Source organism: Spermophilus citellus (genome assembly GCF_964194105.1).
Source record: "Spermophilus citellus genome assembly, chromosome: 8".
Classification (NCBI taxonomy): Eukaryota; Metazoa; Chordata; class Mammalia; order Rodentia; family Sciuridae; genus Spermophilus; species Spermophilus citellus.
Window position 1 is genome coordinate 33930989 of NC_138189.1, and position 22228 is coordinate 33953216.

At 38.0% G+C, this 22228-nt stretch overlaps 1 protein-coding gene across 4 annotated transcripts in view; it reads right to left on the minus strand.

Annotated features, from left to right (window-relative positions):
* ATP8A1 (ATPase phospholipid transporting 8A1) overlaps positions 1-22228 on the minus strand; it is a 221418-nt gene that overhangs the window by 53792 nt on the left and 145398 nt on the right. For all 4 annotated transcript variants that reach the window (XM_081303539.1, XM_081303538.1, XM_081303536.1 and 1 more), the window contains one exon: positions 21344-21516. In XM_081303539.1, the coding sequence (XP_081159665.1) occupies positions 21344-21516 (173 nt within the window). The remainder of the gene's footprint in view (positions 1-21343; positions 21517-22228) is intronic.

Here is a 22228-nt window from a genome sequence, read left to right on the forward strand (position 1 = left end):
CCAACAATATGCTGCCTCCAGGAGACACATCTGATTGGAAAAGACATACACAGGCTCAAGGTAAAAGGTTGGGAAAAAATATACCATGCACACGCTCCTCGTAAGCAAGCAGGGGTGGCCATTCTCATATCGAATAAAATCGACTTCAAGACTAAGTTAATCAAAAGGGATAAGGAAGGACATTATATACTGTTAAAAGGAACCATTGACCAACAAGACATAACAATTATCAATATTTATGCACCAAATAATGGCGCTGCGACGTTCATAAAACAAACTCTCCTCAAGTTCAAGAATCGAATAGACCACAACACAATAATCATGGGTGACTTCAACACACCTCTCTCACCATTGGACAGATCCTCCAAACAAAAGTTGAATAAAGAAACTATTGACCTCAATATCACAATCAATAACCTAGACTTAACTGACATATATAGAATATATCAACCATCATCAAGTGGATATACTTTTTTCTCAGCAGCACATGGAACCTTCTCAAAAATAGATCATATATTATGCCATAGGGCAACCCTCAGTAAATATAAAGGGGTTGAGATAATACCATGCACTTTATCAGATCATAATGGAATGAAACTGGAAATCAATGATAAAAGAAGGAAGGAAAAATCCTACATCACATGGACAATGAACAATACGTTACTGAATGATCAATGGGTTACAGAAGACATAAAGGAGGAAATCAAAAAATTCTTAGAGATAAATGAAAATACAGGCACAACATATCGGAATCTATGGGACACAATGAAAGCAGTTTTGAGAGGGAAATTCATCGCCTGGAGGTCATTCCTCAAAAAAAGGAAAAACCAACAAATAAATGAGCTCACACTTCATCTCAAAGCCCTAGAAAAGGAAGAGCAAAACAATAGCAAATGTAGCAGAAGGCAAGAATTAATTAAAATCAGAGCAGAAATCAATGAAATTGAAACAAAAGAAACTATTGAAAAAATTAACAAAACAAAAAGTTGGTTCTTTGAAAAAATAAATAAGATTGACAGACCCCTAGCCATACTAACAAAGAGAAGAAGAGAGAGAACTCAAATTACTAACATACGGGATGAAAAAGGCAATATTACAACAGACGCTTCAGAAATACAGAAAACAATTAGAAATTATTTTGAAAACCTATATTCCAATAAAATAGAAGATAGTGAAGACATCGATAAATTCCTTAAGTCATATGATTTGCCCAGACTGAGTCAGGAGGAAACTCACAACTTAAACAGACCAATATCAATAGACGAAATAGAAGAAGCAATCAAAAGAGTTCCTACCAAGAAAAGCCCAGGACCGGATGGGTATACAGCGGAGTTCTACAAAACCTTTAAAGAAGAATTAATACCAATACTTTTCAAATTATTTCAGGAAATAGAAAAAGAGGGAGCTCTTCCAAATTCATTCTATGAGGCCAACATCACCCTGTTTCCGAAACCAGACAAAGACACCTCAAAGAAAGAAAACTACAGACCAATATCTCTAATGAACCTAGATGCAAAAATCCTCAATAAAATTCTGGCGAATCGGATACAAAGGCACATCAAAAAAATTGTGCACCATGATCAAGTAGGATTCATCCCTGGGATGCAAGGATGGTTCAATATACGGAAATCAATAAATGTTATTCACCACATCAATAGACTTAAAGATAAGAACCATATGATCATCTCGATAGATGCAGAAAAAGCATTTGACAAAGTACAGCATCCCTTTATGTTCAAAACATTAGAAAAACTAGGGATAACAGGAACTTACCTTGACATTGTAAAAGCTATCGATGCTAAGCCTCAGGCTAGCATCATTCTGAATGGAGAAAAATTGAAGGCATTCTCTCTAAAATCTGGAACAAGACAGGGATGCCCCCTATCACCACTTCTATTCAATATAGTTCTCGAAACACTGGCCAGAGCAATTAGACGAAAGAAATTAAAGGCATAAAAATAGGAAAAGAAGAACTTAAATTATCACTATTTGCAGATGACATGATTCTATACCTAGAAGACCCAAAAGGGTCTACAAAAAAACTACTAGAACTAATAAATGAATTCAGCAAAGTGGCAGGATATAAAATCAACACACATAAATCAAAGGCATTTCTGTATATCAGCGACAAAACTTCTGAAATGGAAATGATGAAAAACACTCCATTCACAATATCCTCAAAAAAAATAAAATACTTGGGAATCAACCTAACAAAAGAGGTGAAAGACCTATACAATGAAAACTACAGAACCCTAAAGAAAGAAATAGAAGAGGATCTTAGAAGATGGAAAAATATACCTTGTTCATGGATAGGCAGAACTAACATCATCAAAATGGCGATATTACCAAAAGTTCTCTATAGGTTCAATGCAATGCCAATCAAAATCCCAATGGCATTTCTTGTAGAAATAGATAAAGCAATCATGAAATTCATATGGAAAAATAAAAGACCCAGAATAGCAAAAACAATTCTAAGCAGGAAGTGTGAATCAGGTGGTATAGCGATACCAGATTTCAAACTATATTACAGAGCAATAGTAATAAAAACAGCATGGTACTGGTACCAGAACAGGCGGGTGGACCAATGGTACAGAATAGAGGACACAGAGACTAATCCACAAAGCTACAACTATCTTATATTTGATAAAGGAGCTAAAAACATGCAATGGAGAAAGGATAGCATCTTCAACAAATGGTGTTGGGAAAACTGGAAATCCATATGCAACAAAATGAAACTGAATCCCCTACTCTCGCCATGCACAAAAGTCAACTCAAAGTGGATAAAGGAGCTAGATATCAAATTAGAGACTCTCCGTCTGATAGAAGAAAAAGTTGGCTCCGATCTGCAGATTGTGGGGACGGGCTCAAAATTCCTTAACAGGACACCCATAGCACAAGAGTTAATAACAAGAATCAACAAATGGGACTTTCTTAAACTGAAAAGTTTTTTCTCAGCAAGAGAAACAATAAGAGAGGTAAATAGGGAGCCCACATCATGGGAACAAATTTTTACTCCTCACACTTCAGATAGAGCCCTAATATCCAGAGTATACAAAGAACTCAAAAAATTAGACAATAAGAAAACAAACAACCCAATCAACAAATGGGCCAAGGACATGAACAAACACTTCACAGAGGAGGACATACAATCAATCAACAAGTACATGAAAAAATGCTCACCATCTCTAGTAGTCAAGGAAATGCAAATCAAAACCACCCTAAGATACCACCTTACCCCAGTAAGATTGGCATCCATGATGAAGTCAAACAACAACGAGTGCTGGCGAGGATGTGGGGAAAAGGGTACTCTTGTACACTGCTGGTGGAACTGCAAACGGGTGCGGCCAATTTGGAAAGCAGTTTGGAGATTCCTGGGAAAGCTGGGAATGGAACCACCATTTGACCCAGCTATTGCCCTTCTCGGACTATTTCCTGAAGACCTTAAAAGAGCACACTACAGGGATACTGCCACATCGATGTTCATAGCAGCACAATTCACAATTGCCAGACTGTGGAATCAACCCAGATGCCCTTCAATAGATGAATGGATAAAAAAAATGTGGCATTTATACACCATGGAGTATTACGCAGCACTAAAAAATGACAAAATCACGGAATTTGCAGGGAAATGGATGGCACTAGAGCAGATTATTCTTAGTGAAGCTAGCCAATCCCTAAAAAACAAATACCAAATGTCTTCTTTGATATAATGAGAGCAACTAAGAACAGAACAGGGAGGAAGAGCAGGAAGAAAAGTTTAACATTAAACAGAGACATGAGGTGGGAGGGAAAGGGGAAAAAAAAAGGGAAATCACATGGAAATGGAGGGAGACCCTCATTGTTTTACAAAATTATATATAAGAGGTTATGAGGGGAATGGGATAACAAACATGGAGGGAAATGGATTACAGTAGATGGGGTAGAGAGAGAAGATGGGAGGGGAGGGGAGTGGGGATAGTAGAGGATAGGAAAGGTAGCAGAATACAACAGTCACTAATATGGCAGTATGTAAAAATGTGATGTGTAACCGATGTGATTCTGCAATCTGTATTTGGGGTAAAAATGGGAGTTCATAATCCACTTGATTCTAATGTATGAAATATGATTTGTCAAGAGCTTTGTAATGTTGTGAACATCCAATAAAAAAAAAATAAAAATGAAGATCATTACTCTAAAAGAATCGACACATCTCTGCACATTTTCCTGATTATTTCCATAGGAAAAAATTCCTAGCAATGGATACCCTGCTCGAATATGTGCCTTCAAGAGGCCCCACTGCCTGCAAGAGCACAATGAACTAGAGCAGCTCTGGCTTTGATTTCAAGCAGGAGAATCACAGCGTGAGCCTGTGAGATGCCTGCAGAGTGAACCAGTCTCTCTCTTCCTCTTTGTATTTTTAGTGCCTGATCCAGAAAAGGTACTCAGTAAATGGCTGCTACGTGAATGAATTATTTTTAATTTTTTCTTTGGATTTCCTTTCAGAGTCTGGCAATATTACAAAATGACACAGCTGTGAACTCAGTGAGGGAATGAATACGTATCAGGCCACTAATGGGCTATTTCAGTGTTACCCTCCGTGTTCCTTTGAAGCAATTTTCATTTCATTTTCAACTTTATTTAATTTTTCTTAACAGGCTAATATAAATTGGTAAGGCCACTGGGTCTAGGCCAATGTTTTAAACATGGACTGTAGCTGACATTTAGTAAATGTCAAAAAAAGAATGCCCACCAAGCAACGCTCTAGAAAGCAAATGGGAAATAGGCATGAACAGAGAGAAGCATTTGAAGACATTTATCAAATTCCCTTTAGCAGGCTCACAATATTAATACATTATAAAGTCACACTATGGGTTCCATGGAGTTAGGACACAGTGATACTTTTTTATTCATGAACTGACCCTGCATAGTGAGCTAAATTACAATCCACTCTGTTTTCATTGCTTGATACTGCAATTTTTAATACTCCCCAATTAAAATTAGTGAGAATTTCCCCAACTCCATGGGAATGGCTAACTTCAATGTTAAAAGTGGAGTAGAAATACTCTTAGCAAGAAAAATGCCTTTTTAAAAAAAGATGGTGAGGTAGTGAGAGACACTCCCCAAGGTACAGTATAATAGCTGTTAGTAAGGGCATCTGCTTCCTTTACCAAGCTGAATATGGACAAACCACCTTGGAAGATAATTCAAGAAACAGGAAGTCCTCATTTCTAATGAATATGAAGTAGCAGCTGGTTGCTAAACAAAGACGTTGATTTAACTGGTGATTCATAAAAAAAAAAAACCCACATTCTCAAAACATAAATGTACAAACTTGTGACGTACAACAAAGAACCTTAGTTTGCATGAAGTCTGCTGGTTGAAATTCAATTTTTTGTTGCAGAAACATCACTCACAAGATACCATCCATGGGTGGTTTCACTAAAGTGGAGACTAGAATGTAATGATTCTTTCTACCCCTGTTTATAGTTACCTTACACCCCTTCCCTAAAATTCAATAGCTAATTTTTCTAGCAACTCAAAATCTTTCTAGACCATTACACCTGGTTTTCCTAGCAAGATTACAACTAGATCTAACTGGATTACTTAAATGGTTCATGAAATATTTAATTAATGGTGATTAAGAAGTACAATAAGAATAAATGTGTTAGGGAATGATCATGAGCTGGAAGGCACAAGTGAACCCATGGAAGGTACAAGTGCACACCACAGTGTCCAGGCCCTGGGAAGAGAGTGCTAAGGACATCTGACAGCAGGTCTCAGGAAGGGGATGTGCTTTAAGGGGATCCAGGTTAGTCAAACTGAAGTTAGTCAGAAAACAGATCTACAGCTTGTGCATTCTTAATCTGAAACTTCAGGATTCATGAAACTTTTTGATTGCTGATATCATGCCACAGGCGGAAAATTCCACATCTGACCTCACGTGGACAGGTCATAGTCAAAGTGAAGAGGCATTAAAAACATCATATAAAATTACTTTCTGGCTTTGTGTATAAGGTATATATGAAAACTAAATGAATTTCACATTTAGACTTGGATCCTGTTCCTAAAATAATCTCATTATCCACATGAAATATTCTAAAATCTGAAACACACGAATGAAAAAAAATCTCAAACCTAAATACTTCTGGTTCCAAGATTTTGGAAAAGGGATCCATAACTTTTATACCTTTATTTTGTTTATTTATTTTTATGTAGTGCTGAGGATTGAACCCAGGAACCCACACGTGCTAGGCAAGCACTCTACCGCTGAGTCACAACCGCAGCCCAGGAATACATAACTGAATATTTTCAAAGCATCCATGTATAAAATGGTTCCTTGATAGATGGAGGATATAACAAAGAAAATAAAATTATAAGTCATTAAAGATGAGAGTAGCATAAAGCTTTCTGATAGGACCTCCTGTAATTAATAATTCTAAAAGACACAGAGATCAGTGTGGGAGACCTTGAAAAGGTGGAATTGGCTTTGGCCTTGACAAAGAGAGGAGAGCTCACTTGAGGAAAAGGAAATAGAACATATTAAACTTCTTTACACATTCGAAATCCTCCAGAATATACTTCTTTCTATACTGTGTTTCTATCTCTTAAAAGTTTGCTACTCCACTCATCAGTTTATTTACTTCCTTAAGTTTTGTATACTTGCTTCTATGTTTGTACTCTCTCCATAACAGTCTAGAACAACCATCTCTACAAGAAGGCAATTACTCCCAATGCTTATCAAAAGCCACATGCCCATGTGAGAATATCTAAAACTTAAACTTTCCAAGTACCAAACAGCAACCAAATGTATAATTTAGAAATATCATGACAGTGCCTTTTCTTTTTACAAACATGTATAGATGTGCACACATATGCATGTGTGTACATACAAGCTTGTGTGTCTGCATTAAGATGGAAATTATTCCTGTTCTCCTCCAGACTCTGTGGAAAAAAAAAAAAAACAACTACATAACCAGAGTATAGTGTAAAGTCTGTTTTGCTTCCCTGTGGCTCCACAAACAGAGGGTGGTCCTCTGATACAACCTAGAAGTTCACTGAGTGTAATATGCTTTTCAGATATTATTCTGGCTGCAGTTTCTGCACATGTTATTCATTATTTTTCTTATTTGCTATGTAGTAACTCTCACTGCCCTGTGAACATTTGATCAGAGCACTGGAAATTTTTACCATTTAAGTAAGAAGTATATAGGTGGTCCCCTCTTACATGAGCCTTGTTTTGCACTCTTTTAATGGGATTAGCTGAATAGAATATGGATAAAGATTATATAGACATGTATATATACAGACATATAATCAGGAATAATTTGAGAGATTTTTTTATAGGTAGTCAAAAGACTTATGTGGAAAATTTAATAGTAATAATACATTATTGGTATAATTTTAAATGTATGTATGAAAATTTTTTAGGTTGTTACCCAAAACACAATCTAGTAGGATAAAAGGATAAATTATTGTACTTTGGCTACCTATAAAAGGTTAAGAGAGAAATAGTATAGTTTTTTTTTTTTTTTTTTGGTACCAGGTTTTGAACTCGAGGTTCTTAACCACTGAGTCATTTCCCTAGCCCTTTTTATTTTTTATTTTGAGACAGGGTCTTGCTGAGTTGCTTAGTGCCTCACTAAGTTGCTAAGGCTGACTTTGAAATTGTGATCCTCTTGTCTCAGCCTCCTGAGCTTTTGGATTACAGGTATGTGCCACTGTACCCAGCAGAATATAGTATTTTCTAACTATTCTGAAGTGTTTTATATAGTGACCAAGTCTTGGTACTTCCTAAGCTTCAGGTAAACTCCTGGTGACTAGATCTGCTGTACTTTTCTTTGCAAGAAACCCCTTAAGGTTTCTCTTGTGGATATCAGTTTGTTCCCTACCATTGAGTCATATTCTGCTGACTAGCAAAGAAATTGCAAAAAAGAGAAAAATCTAACTTATGAGATCTTACTCGAATCTTCTTGAAATAAAGTTTGTTAGGTTCATTTATGAAGTTTTAAATTGAGAAGAAATTAAAATATGCCCAAAGTTAATGTAATATGTACCAAAAATACATAAATATTAGAACTCAGGAACTCATCATGAACTTATTATTGGAACAAAAACAGCAGCTTATATAGCAAATCCTAAAAATGACACTTAGCATATAGTACATGTGAAACATTTACCTACTTCTAAGTAGAGAACCGTGCTATTCAAATGACTGATGAGTTAGCTCTCTAGTTTCCAAAACTAACATCTGTTGATATCCTGAATAGTCACAGGCATAGAAGAGACCTTATATTATAGGCACTGAGTCTACAGAAATAAAATATAGAGAGTTTTTCAATTTCAAGAAGGTATTTCTTTCCACAATGTACTTTAGATAGAAAACTTCTCTTTTGTGGAATTTATGTGGTCATATAGATAAACTGCTACTGCCTTCAATTTCAATGAATCAGATGGTATTTTTTTTCAGTAGGGAATGCATATATTGATAGTGTATATTTGATTAAGTATATGTGTGTAATCACAGATTTCCCAAACTACTAATTGGCCAACACACTTTACAAAATGTCACTAAAAAGAAAACGACTCCTAGTAGAAAATTTTATTATTGCATTCACACCAGGTAATGTAGTTTGCCTGCAATGCTGAAAAACAATTATATTCAACCTAGTGTTGTATGTAGCACATAGCAGATATCAAAATGGTGGTGGAACTGAATAATTGGAAATTTTATAGGAAAGCAGTTCATTTCATTAATGCCACCATACCACAGGAAGCAAATGAGCATAATTTGCTCTCTCTAGTGTATAGGCAACTACGTAAAGGATATTGGGTATTGTAGGCTTTCTCTTATGGCTGGGAAAGAGGAAAAAAATTATTAGGTAGAGAAGGCACTATCTACTTCTTCAAGGAAAATGAGTATATTCAGAATGGATTAGAGCACGATGATCACATGCCTCTGTAGGTCATGATAAAAAATTTTTAATGTCACTGCTAGCTGTGAGCAACAGAAAATGTTAAAAGCTTTTGAGACAGAAAAAAAACATGGTAGAGTAATTACCTGAGGGCTTTGGTAAAAGCCTTTATCCACAAAACTATTTAAATTATGTAATTATATCCCCTGCCTCATTCTTCCTTCCTTTCCCTGGATTTGTCTGTGATATTTTCTCAGTGTGATATTTTCCCAGTACACACCATTTCCTTTATTTCACATATACACTCAGTTCTATCGATAAAACTAAACTTAGGTCTTTCTTTGGTTTTGTAAGTGCAAGGTAGCAGGATGACCCCTTGGTGGCTTTGTGGGGGTGAACCTGGTCCTGAGTTGATGAAACAAGCTGGAACACCTGGAGGTTGCCTCTCAGAATGCTTTTACCTATAATCGAGTCCTTCTGTCATTAGAGAAGGTGTGGTGATTTAAACCCCAAAACAAAACTAAATAAAGACATAGCTCTGAGATTTGAATCACTCAAGGTGGGGATTCAGAATCCTACACTAGATAACTGTGTGAACTCAAAGTCTTCAAGTACACATGGAAGGGGGCGGAAATAACAATAGCCCTACGGGAGTAGAGAATTTTGCATCAGAAATTCCTGGCACATAGTAGTTCTCCTAAACACAGGAATAGTTCCTACGTTCTGCCTTGAATTGGGAGAGCGAAAGCTTTCCGGTCAACCTAAGGGAGAGGATTGTCAGCAGAAAAGAAATACAATCACTTAAAGAAAGCAGAGCTAGGGGGTGTGGGCTGGGGGTGTGGCTTGGTGGTAGCATATTTGCTTAGCATGCACGTGGCCCTGTGTTTAATGCCCAGCACCCAAGAAAGTAGAGTTAGTAAAAACAGATATAAAAAGAATTTAAAAGAAGCATGACAAAACTACACTAGAGAAATATGCGAAGACTTTAGAGACACGCAACCAGAATAAATAGTTACGATGAAAAACCAATTGAAATAGTCGTATAAAAATATTACTGCTATAATAAAAAATCCAATGGTGAACTGAAAAATCAGGATGACAGGGCCTGAAAGTTTGAATAAAAAATGTGCTAGAAGACATTAGAAAAGGAATGATTGTGAGAAAAATGAAAAGAAATGGAGGAATAAAAGTAAGTGTGTATGTGTGTGTGTGTGTGTGTGTGTGTGTACACATAAAATATGGCAGTCCAAGGACAAAATATAAGAATAAAAAATTTAAAAAACTGATTAATAGCATTAAGAAGGACTCAGTGGTGCACGCCTGTAATCCCAGTGGCTTGGAGACTGAGACAGTAGGACTGCCGAGTTCAAAGCCAGCCTCAGCAAAAAGCAAGGTGCTAAACAACTCAGTGAGATCCTGTCTCTAAAAAAAAAAAAAAAAAAAAAAAAAAAAAATACAGAAAATCGGGCTGGGGATGTGGTTCAGTGGTTGAGTGCCCCAGAGTTCAATCCCTGGTATACACTCCCCACCAAAACCCCACAAAACAAAGAAGGATATCTGCGTATGTATATCTATCTGTGTGTGTATATATATTATATATACATACATGTTTCATATATGTATATGTGTGTATGCATATGTCTGTGTTGTGTATACACACACACACACACACACACACACACACACATTTGGTTTGAAGGGCTCATACAGTGCCAAAAATAAAGATGAGAAAACAACTTCTACATCCAGACACATTATGGTGAAATTGAGAATAAAAAAAATTTCCAAAAGCTTCTAAAGAGAAAAAGGAGATTACTTAACAAAACAAGATAAGATGGGCACTGGGTACACACACGAAATTACTTTTTTACTTTCAGCTCCTGTCTCTTATGGGGGTGCAGGGAAAGGAAGAGATACTAATACATACATACAGTTAAAGGGGAAAATAAGCACAAATACAATTATTAAAACTTCAGAAATAACCACATATAGAATAGAGTACGAAACTTTCAAATCAGCAGGATAAGATCTAATTTAGAGAGTATTAGTAGTTAGAGAGAGAAAGAAAGAGACAAAAGGAAAATGAAATATAATTGAAGAAATGAAGTCTAAAATAATAATAATTAGGATGAATGTAAATGGGTTAAATTGATTGAAAGGTTGGATTAAAACAAAAAGATCCAGCAGTGTGGCGTCTAAAAGAGATACATTTTATGACACTGATTTGATAATGCTCATTTTCACCTACTATGTTCTAAGTTCTTGTTTTAATGCATTCAATTCTCAGAACAATCCTTGACAGGTCACTATTACTGACATTTTTCAAATAATGAAATGGAGGTGCAGAGATTATATGGTTTAATTATGGTAAAACAGCAACCAGCAAAGCTGGGATTTGACCGAAGCAGTCTGCATTCAGACAGAAGGAATGAACAAAAAAGATTTAGAAAAAAAAAAAAAAAAGGACAAGCATATAGAAAACAAAGGAAAGCTAAGTTAGTAATTTCAATATAAGACAAAAAAGAATACAGGCACAGAAAAGGCCATAATGGTAAGAGAGAAATCTTTACATGTGATAGTATTCCTCATCAGAAATAGTCAATTAGGCTACAACAAAATTAGATTCCATTTATAAGAGCAACAAAAATATTAATCGTAGGTGCCATGTATGAACTCATTTACTTCTAATAACTCCAGGAGAACGACTACTTTCATCTCTATTTTGAAGAGGAAGAAATTAAAGCCAGAGAAATTCAGCGACTTGTCACTCAGCCTCTAAGAGGTAGAGCCTGGATTCTGGAGAGTTTGGCCCTGGTGCTAAGAGCTACACCATATGGCATCACAAACAGCGGGACAGTGGATTGTTTAGTAAGTGGTAATGGGAGAATTTACTCACTGTGTAGAAATAAATAACATGAGATTCCTCCTCCTTCATACCACAGACAAAAATAAACTCCATATGGATTAAAGACCTACATGGAAAACATAAAGCTGTAAAGTTAATAGGAGAAAATGTATGAGAGTATATTTGTGTGTGGGAAGTCCCTAATACCCCAAAGACACAAACCATAGAAGAGTTTCATAGAGTCCACCATGTCAGAGTCAATGATTTCTGTTCCAAGGAAGAACACCAGAGGCAGAATTAAGAAGGAAGTCACTAGAAGATATTTGCCATTATTACAATAAACCAAAAATTGATATCCAGAACACACAAAGAAGGTTTGTACATAAGAAAGGACAAAAAAAAAATGTTCATCATCGCTAGCAGTTAGAGAAATGCAAATCGAAACTACTCTAAAATTTCATCTCACTCCAGTCAGAATGGCAGTTACCAAGAATACAAACAATAATAAGTATTGGCGAGGATGTGGGGGAAAAGGCACACTCCCTCATACATTGCTGGTGAGACAGAAAAATTGGTGCATCTAATCTGGAAAGCTGTATGGAGAATCCTTAGAAAACTTGGAATGGAAACGCCTTTTGACCCAGCTATCCCAATCCTCGGGTGGTACACAAAGGACTTAAAAACAGCATACTATAATGACACAGCCACCTCAATGTTTATAGCTGCCTAATTCACAATAGCTAAACTGTGGAACCAACCTAGATGCCCTTAAAAAGATGAATGGATAAAGAAACTGTGATATATATACACAATGGAATATTACTCAGCATTAAAAGAGAATAAAATTTTGGCATTTGCAGGTTAATGGATAGAGTTGGAGAATATCATGTTAAGTGAAGTTAGCCAAAAAACCAAAGGCTGAACATTCTCTTTGGTAAGTGAATGCTGATCCATAGTGGGGTGTTTATGGGGGAGAATGGAGGAACTTTGATTGGGCCAAGGGAAGAGAGAGAAGGAGAGGGGGTATGAGGGTAGGAAAAATGGTGGAATGAGATGAACATCATTACTCTAGGTACATGTATCACTGCATGTGTGTACAACCAGAGAAATGAAAAATTGCGCTGCATTTGTGTACAATGAATTGAAAAGCTTTCTGCTGTTATGTACAACAGATTAAAACTAATAAAAAATAAATTAAAAAAAAGAAAGGACAGATAGCCCAGCTTTTCCTTTATGGCAATATTACCATTGACTTTACAGGTATCTGTTAGATGTATATGAACTGTTACCATTCACAGGTATACACACAAGCAATTATTACCTTTTAAATATTTGTGTTTGTTTTATTGAACAACAGGTAGAAGTGAAGGCAGGGATGATTTTTTTTTCCTAGCACTTATAAAGGTACCCGGCACATAGTGGGTGCTAGAAAAACATCTGGTGAATGAATGAATAAATTTCAAAAATAAATTTCTGGAGGTGAATCCTTGATATGAAGGATGCTCAAGTTCCCTAGTAATCAGGGAAATGAACATCAAAACAACAAGGTGCCATTTTACAATGATCCAACTGGCAAATTTATAAATTCGGGAATGCCAAGTGTTGGTGTTCAGGTAGGGAAAGAACAACCCCCTGACCTGGATCTGGGTGTGCACATTAGCACAGCTGTTTTGGAGAACTGCGACAATTCTGACTGGAATGAAATACACATATACCCCATAGCCAAGCACCCCATTCCTCTCCTACATACACAGCCTAAGGAAACTCCTGCCATGTTCACTGATGCCCTTTCGATGGCAGCAAAGACTCCAAGGCAACCTCTGTGGCTAACACCATGAGATCAATGTGCACTGGTATAATGATAAGCAGCAGGCAGAAGAGAGCTTGTTCTATATTTGGTGACACGGAAATGCGTCAAAGACAATAACAAGGGCAAAAAAACTATACTAGAATATTATTATCATAAACAAACACCCAGGCCCCAATTTAATAGATACAGAATAAGATGTTTTTCATAGACACACAAAGTAGGGCAGATGGATGGTGTGTGTGGTGGTCAGTTTTTCATCACTGGGACCAAAATATCTGACGTGAACAATTGAGAGGAGAAAATGTTTAATTAGGGCTCATGGTTCAGAGGTCTCAGTCCATGGCTGGCTGACTCCGTTGCTCTGGGCCTGAGGTGAGACAGAATCTCCAGGTGGGAAGGTGTCCTGGAGGAAAGCGGCTCAGCTTATGGCAGCTGGAAAGCGTGGTGGGGGGGTACTGTGGGAACTAGGGATAAAATATAAGCCCCAAAGGCATAGCAACCTGACCTACCTCCGCCAGCCACATTCCACCAGCCTACAGTTATCATCCAGCAGGACGTTCAAATGATTAATCCACCAAATTGATTAATCCACTGTTCAGGTTACAGCTCTCACAGGTTCATCACTTCACCTCTGAATGTTCTGGCATTGCCACATGAGCTTTTGGGGGACACCTTGTATCTAACCATAACAGATGGTAACATGCTAAATCCTTCAGAATGCTTCCTAAAATGGGGATAAAGGGCAAACCATAATATATAAAAATCAAGGAATTGATATTCTTTAGTTCAATATTCTAGGAGGGCTACTGCTTGGGGAAGAGACTAGTATGCAGATCTTCCTGCCTGGTTCCCTTGCTGGCATGTCCTCTAACCCCTTGCTGGCAGCCCCTTCCCACTCCCCCCTCCCCCCCAGAACAGCGGTAAGATGCTGCACTACAGAGCAGGATCAGATGCTTCTGAGGCCCTAAGCTCCCCATCTCTCTCTTGCTGTGAGATGTAAATTATCTATTGACATCTCATTTTAAAACAGACTTCTGGAAATATCCATATTTTAAGGTTTTTTTTTTTTTTTTGACCAAAAGCACAGAGAAAGAAATTCCACAGGACCACCAGACTGGTACCATAGAAAATCAGTCATCTTTGAGGAATCATGGAGAAAGGGACACAAGTCAGGTGAGGCAAGATGGGCAAACACCTCAGTTTTTGAGTAAAGAGAAGGAACAGCCTGGAAATCTCTCTCCCTGGGGAAACCAGGAAGGCTTGGGTAACTCCATCAGGATTTTAGGAAAATTTGGTCAGAATCAACTCCTTCCATGGCCACTCAAGAGCCACAGACACTCTGTTCCAGGGTTGGGCAGATGAATGTCTCAGGGCTGAATCTAGACAGCAGTCTGTTTTTATTCTTCAAAGTGCACGGAAGCCACACTCATTCATTTACATATTGCCTACAGTACATATTGCCTGGAGTTGCGTTCTTACTCTACCCACAAGAGTTGAGGCAACAATTCAATGTCACAATGTGATAGAGACTGTACAGCAAGCAAAGCCTAAAATATTTACTATCCAGGCCTTTTTAGAAAACGTTGGCCCACTCCATCCAATATTCCCTTTCTCATTGAGAGTGCTACTTGGAACATTCATGCCTCAACTAAAAGCCTGTTCTACAACCATTTCTTGTCTTTCTGGCTCTCTCCTTGGAAACACATCTGTTGTTTTTCAAAACCATCTTTTCCCTGGACTACTGTCTCCTTTCTCTCTGCCCAATAGTTGCTGGAAAAGCCAAGCCTACTCTCTGGCCTGGTCTTGAAACCTGGAACCCTAGTATGGTCCACACTGATTTAATAAAATGAAAGTGTCACTGGAAATCATCCTGGGTCCATGTAGAACCAGTTACACCAAACTAACTCTGCTTCCCTTTCCCAAACAATAGGATCAATAGGCCGACGGGTCAGAGGTATGCCACCTGTTTCACATATCATGTCTTTAGCAAATCATAACGGAAGGAGAACTGTAAGCAATGTTTTAGGCAGATTTGTATTTGAAGACTATATTAGAGCCCTAGTTTATTGATTTATGCAAAGCTTTAGGGAAGTATTTGGTGAAAAGCTAGATTTCTGCATTTAAAATTGCTGCGGAGAAAAAATTCATCAAAGATTTGAATGTAGTTGTGGGAGATACACATGCATATTCAAAGTTAGTAAAATATGAAACAGAAAAAGCATCAACTGATTGAGATATGATTTATGAAGGATGGTGATGGATATCAAAATAGCAGTTACCCGTCAAGGCCAATAACTAAAGAAAGCATGAAAGTGCTTCTGGGGTATAGGTCATGTTTGGGTGAGAAGTGTGTGCACTAGGTGAAAATTCACTTTTTGTGCAATTACGCCTATGTGCTTCTCAGTACAAGGGAACTCTGCCAGAATTATATAATCTGCAATTGTGTTAAGGGGTGTGTGTGTGTGTGTTCAGGTGATGGTGGCTTAAAAAGCCACATCTAAAACTATACAATGTTGAATTATGGTGGTTCACTAGCATTTACATTTCTCATATATTTGTAGATATTTTACTGTCAAAAATGGACTTTTTATTGTAGCACATCAGCACTGGCTACTAGGCTGTCAGACAGACATGCAGTTCCTTTAACATTACCAGACAGACAAACAAATGAGATGGGCAGGGGTGAGCAGATGATTATGTTAAATAAAAATGTGGGCATTTTTGTAAGTTATAAAATTTATTCGCCGTGTCCTCTTTTAGCCATACTTACATGAAAGGAATTATTCCCTCACCATTTCCAACATTTATTCATATTTTCTTGGAAGCAAATATAACGTTGACATTCATTAACAGTTTGTCTTTTCAAAGCCAAACATCTGCTTGGCATCCAATGGTGCTCACAATTTTCTTTTCCTTACAGGAATGTCTGTAGAGCATTTATTAGCTTCATTTGTGCTTTATGACTACCTTTTAAATAGAACATTTGTTTAGAGAAGGTTTGAAAGCTAAAGACAATCCCAAGAGATTCAAGAAGTCGATCTGCCTTTGACCCTTTATTTAATGGACTCGTGCTATGACAGAAAATATTCAAAGTGTCCCTTCAGACCTCTTCTTGGAGAACCTTTGATCAGAGTTAGGTGAAAGGTTTGGCCTGGGATGCCACTCCCAAGTGACGATGCTCAATGAAGTCAAGTGTTTTTTTTAAGCACTACAGGAAAATGGCCTAAAAGAGGGGTTTAACTTTGATTAGGGATGTTGCAAGTAGGGAAAAATGCTGACTCCAATTTAACTTCTGCTTTTCAGAAGACATGAGTACATAAATTATGTAGAAGAACGGTGATTACTAGACAGTCTAAAAGCTGGAGGCTCTAAGCCAATTTTCAACCAACTGTCACAGAACATAAGTTTCAAAATATGTTTAAACTAAACTGACAACTACAGAAAAAATGTAAAATTCTTTGAAAGGCTGGGTTACGTGAACTGATGAGGACCTCAGAAACCACACGTTATTTAACACACAGCAACAGTTCACTGCAACATTCCCAGTCTGCTGGAGGGAACAGTAAAAGAGGCAGAGCAGCTGCTCCCTGGGATTCGGCTGATCTAAGCAGTAGAAAGGCTATTCCCGGCAGAGTGGCCAACGGGAGGAGAGTTCATCCAGAAACTGCAAGGGCGATGGGAGGTCCTCTGACCCAGATGCTTTCAAGCTGGGATGGAACGCCCCAGGAAGGGTCTCTGTGTGTGTGTGTGTGTGTTTCCTGCCTTTCCATGTCAGAATAGCTTCACTCTTATCTGCTCATACGTCTAGGTCCCCAGGAGGACTGTTATCATGGCTAAATTCTAATCTCTTCATTTCACAGGTCATGAAACCAAGGCCAGTGAGGTTCCATTAGGTAGGTATCCAGAGTGCCAGAGAGGGAGAGTCAGAACAAGCATTTCCTGAATCTCCAGTCAAAATGCCATGATATCAACTATACAAACTAGAAGGCCTCAAGTCATAAGGCACTGGTGACCAAGATCAGGAATTATTTATCTAGAACTTTGAGATAGCTGTTCATTTCAGCTAAGTCCACAAATCTGCATGAGTCCGATAGCAAGTTTTTTCCTTTGTCTTCTTGTCTAAGGAGTTTAAGGGGTTCTGTGAAGCCCCTAAAATGGTGCATGTGAGCTCACCTATTTGTGTGCATGTGTGTTTCTCCTGGAGGAAGAAACAAATATTCTTCCAGAGTATCAGTGATCACACAAATAAGAATCAATGGGATTGACCAGGGAAGTAGAAGGAAAGTACCCTAAAAGAATGGGAGTAAGGGGCTGGGGATGTGGCTCAAGTGGTAGCGCGCTCGCCTGGCATGTGTGCGGCCCGGGTTCGATCCTCAGCACCACATAGAAAGATGTTGTGTCTGCCGAAAACTAAAAAATAAATATTAAAAAAAATTCTCTTTCTCTCTTAAAAAAAAAAAGAATGGGAGTCAGAGGGAGGAAGCATCCCTAAAATGCTGATGCTATAACCAGAAACATGTATCAGAAACTACCTGAAAAGTGAGTACATGCTTCCCAGGAAATAGCTCAGGTTACCCAGGGAAATGAACACCATGGTGAAAAGACAAGCCACACAGCGTTTGTGAACACTGATAAAAACAGATCACATTCTACTTCTTGGGTCTGACATGCTTCACCAAACATATTTGAGGTATAACATGCAACCTACATTGTGTAAACCAAAACCAGGACTCCAAAGCCCTGAACGATTTGGGGGCCCGGGGAGGGATTAGTCTTGTCTCAGGATATTCCCTTCAGAAAATGGTGGTGAGAGGGGTGATGACTACCAATGGAGCGCAACTGGCTTCTTTCCGTCCAGAGGGAAGCCCAAGGGCAAACGCTCATCCGTATAACTGTGTCAATGAGGCAAACACTCAAAACTGCCTTCTGCCCTGGATGCTGATAATGTCAGGGAGGAAAGTGGCTGATGTAATCCTGGGGATGGGAGGAACATTGAGAGACTATTATCCATTACAGGAAGTCTCTTCCTGCTGCTTCCACTCTGGCTGTGGCTAGAAAGAAGACGGCAGAAGGTCTGGTTCTGAATTATCTTCTTGTGTGTAGATTGACAGGCAGTAGAATGGAAAGCAGCTTCAATTTGAGGGAAAAGCCCAGAAAGCCAGCATGAACACAGACAAATTTGGGAAACAGTACCGTACTGTATTTTGAAATAATACTCGGTATTTATCTGGAGCGTCTATCTAATGGAGTAAAATGGAGAATTTCCTGAGGCTGGAAGATTGCAATCATCTGAGAAATGAGAACTGACACTGGGGTTTAATCGCCAAGAATGATACACAGACTTGCCCACCTATTCCCCTCGCGTGACAGAGGCATTATCATGGAAATTACACTTGGAGGTCGGAGAGTGAAATGACAAGAAGATGGTCTGTGCCAATAGTTTAAATGTCAAGAGGCACCAGGCCAAGAAGGTGCACAGACATAAATCCAGCAGTGGCACTGATGTAATTAGAGGCTTAGGCCAATTCTCAAAGCCAGGCCGGAAGCTGAACCATAGTCCTTATGGGAAAAGAGAGCATGAAGGTAATTAGAAAAAAAGAAAAAAAATGCTGAGGAAAGATATTTTACTTAAAGGAAAAAAAAAAAAAATAAAACACAACCCTGAAATAAAACTCAGTGTCTGCATAGGGACCTTCATGGTCCTCAAACATGCATAAAACAGAACCCAGGGAGGAAGGGGCCACACACATCTTTATAAGCTCAGTTTCAGAGCTGAGCTGCACATGTACGGCAGAGTGTGTGTGAGTCCCTCCCAGGGTCCCTTGGGCCTGGAGGAGCCCTGAGATCCATGTGACTTGTGAGCATACAGGACAAGGATCTTGGGAGGGAATTTCACAAGCACAGAACATATTTCTTCTCCCTTGACTCTGCTTTCTAGTTTTTCCCTCCCTCTGCTATTGTTTAATTTTGTGGTTCAACTTTTTAAAGAATGGTGGGAGGTACTGTGTTAAGCAATGCTTTAAAAATGAAGCTCGGCTGCAAAGATTGCGTTACGAAAACTGGCCTCCCACATCTTTCAAACCCATTGTGACTCTGCTTAAAACAAAACGTCAGATGCAAGAAGGACAGCAGGTAGTGAGTCTTACTCGTCTTTGTAAGCACAGCATTTGTGCCCAGCACACAGCAGGCACACATGGATGCCCTCTTAAGGAAACTGGCCACTTTATTTGCATAGCCCTGTCTTCTGTTCTGTGTTCTGTTTCCAAGTAGAAGCCCCTAGGCTAACACTCGTGTTTTTGAGCAATCTTTTCTTGATCCTTATGAACCCATTAGTGAAAATGATTAAGTGACCAAATCTGGCACAAAATTATCCTGATGGAAAGGTGTCAGGGCCAAATGTGAGCAAGACCTTGTCAAGATATTAGCAAGGAACCAAGAAAAGTCACTGTAAAAGCAGATTTTAAAAAGCATGAGGCTACCCAAGTAAAAATGAGAGTCAAAATCATTTCCAACTCTTTCTTCATGATTAGGCAAAGAACCTAATTGTTACTAACATTAAACATCTGCACAGTCTATTTTCCAAAAGCTTTATAATAACATTATTTATTAATATATGCCAAAGAGATGAAAAATAGATTCTATGGCTAAAATAGATTTCTGGGAATAATAGGCAGCTCTTACTTCTCTGAATATGACCTAAGTTTATAAAAGTTGAAGTGATGCTTACATAGGATACTTATTAAGTATGCTTTAAATTCTATTTCAGGAAGTATATTTCAATTGAAATTTAGGAATATCTACAAGGTATGAATTATAAGTACAGAGATAAAATCATATACAGGATATTTAAGTGACTAAACCCAGAACTGTCCCCCTTCCCAAAATTTTTAAAAGCATAACACTTTATTAGTGATTATAACTTTTTAAAAAAAATAACAAAAGCAAATGACAGTTTTAAAGATAATGTAAAATACACAGATTCTGAGAAATTTCTTTGGAAGTCTACTAACACCTTGTCTCTCAAGGCGATAGAGTGATTTGAAAAAGCACTGCTCTGAGCCTAGTCTGCCCAGTGGGTAAGATTCAGTAAGTGGACGACAAAGAGGAAAATCCTTAGAAGGGAGGAGATGGAGCATTGTCATGAACATATTTCAGATTTTAGTTAGACTAATTTTATGGATTAGAACATGATAACTCAAAGAAGATTTAAATTTAGGATATAGGCAATATTATAAATTAGCAGGCAAGGGACCATAGAGTCAGTAATGAGCCCTCCAAAAGATGCTTGGCTATTTGGAAAATGACCCTGTTTATAACTCCCATCCTGCTATTCCCCCAAAACAAATTCTGGCAGTAGGATCGAAGACTTAAGTGTAGAAAACAGAAGCCTAACAGAAATAACCCAAGATGGAAATGCAGGTAAATAATCTTTTTTTTTTTTTTTTCCCCCAAATGTGTGTGCTGGGATTAAAGTGATAGCCTTGTGCATTAAAACGCTCAATCTACCACTAGCTGCATCCCTAGCCCCAATAACCAATTTTAAGTACAAATAACAGCAAGAAAACTGTGGATTCAAATTATGAATAATACTTATTGATGATTGTTAGGGATCACATTCAAAAGCTCTGCTGACAAATTCCATCCCAGTGTGTGAACCTCAGGTCTTGAGTGAATGAATTGGGTAACCTCACATTTACAGATTCTGAGTAGGATAACTTCAAGGAACTTTTAAAGATCAAAAACTTGATCAAAAGATAAAGTTGCTTTTATTGAAATCTGACAACATTGAGAATTTACCTGCAGCAAATGACAGCTTTGCACGACAAAGCTAGATCCAGGAAATACTGCCGGACTCCGAAGGTTAAGGCATACTTGAGGGTCTTCCCATCAATTATAAGAGCAAAATCGTTCTCTTTCCGAAGAGCATCCCCAAGGGTATTACAGTGCCGACTGAGGGTTTCCCTGGTTGCCTGGAATATTAAACACAAAGCCCATCAACATTTACTCCGTTTGTTCTACTCACATGCCTTCAGGATGTTTGGTAACTACATTTAGTTATCTTTAGTGTTTTTTATCTTTCAAATTGTTTTTGCAAACTTTCACTCATTTGAGTCTCACAATAGCCCCTTAGAAGAGATTGGACAAAGGTTATCTGACAAACTCCATGGAAGTCACACATCTGCTGGCAGCAGGGCTGGGCTGGGACGGCAGGTTACCCATTCCTTGGCTGACTCTGCAATCTTTGCTCATTATTCTAACCACACAATCACAATACGGCAAGAATATTTTCAGTAAATTATCTTGTTAAAAACCAAACCACTGTTCTAATTTATGAACTAGTCAAAATTGCTTTGCCATGAACCAAGGGGAAAAGTTGGGGAATACAATTACAATAATTTATGGGTATTCTCTCAAAAGTACTCAACGCTATTGAAATTTAATTCACAGAAACCTTGAGGAGGAAATGCAGGATTTGTAATCTCTTGCCACTTCATGAATTGGCTTCTACAACTTTAATCATAACTTTGTGATACTGTATTTTAGCTAGAGATGGTGACATGTGGCTTGGTAATCTTTTTTTTTTTTTTTTTTTTTGGATCAGGGATTGAACCTAGGGGTGCTTAACTACCGAGCCACATCCCTAGCCCTTTTAATTTTTTTTAATTTTTTTTTTTTTGAGAT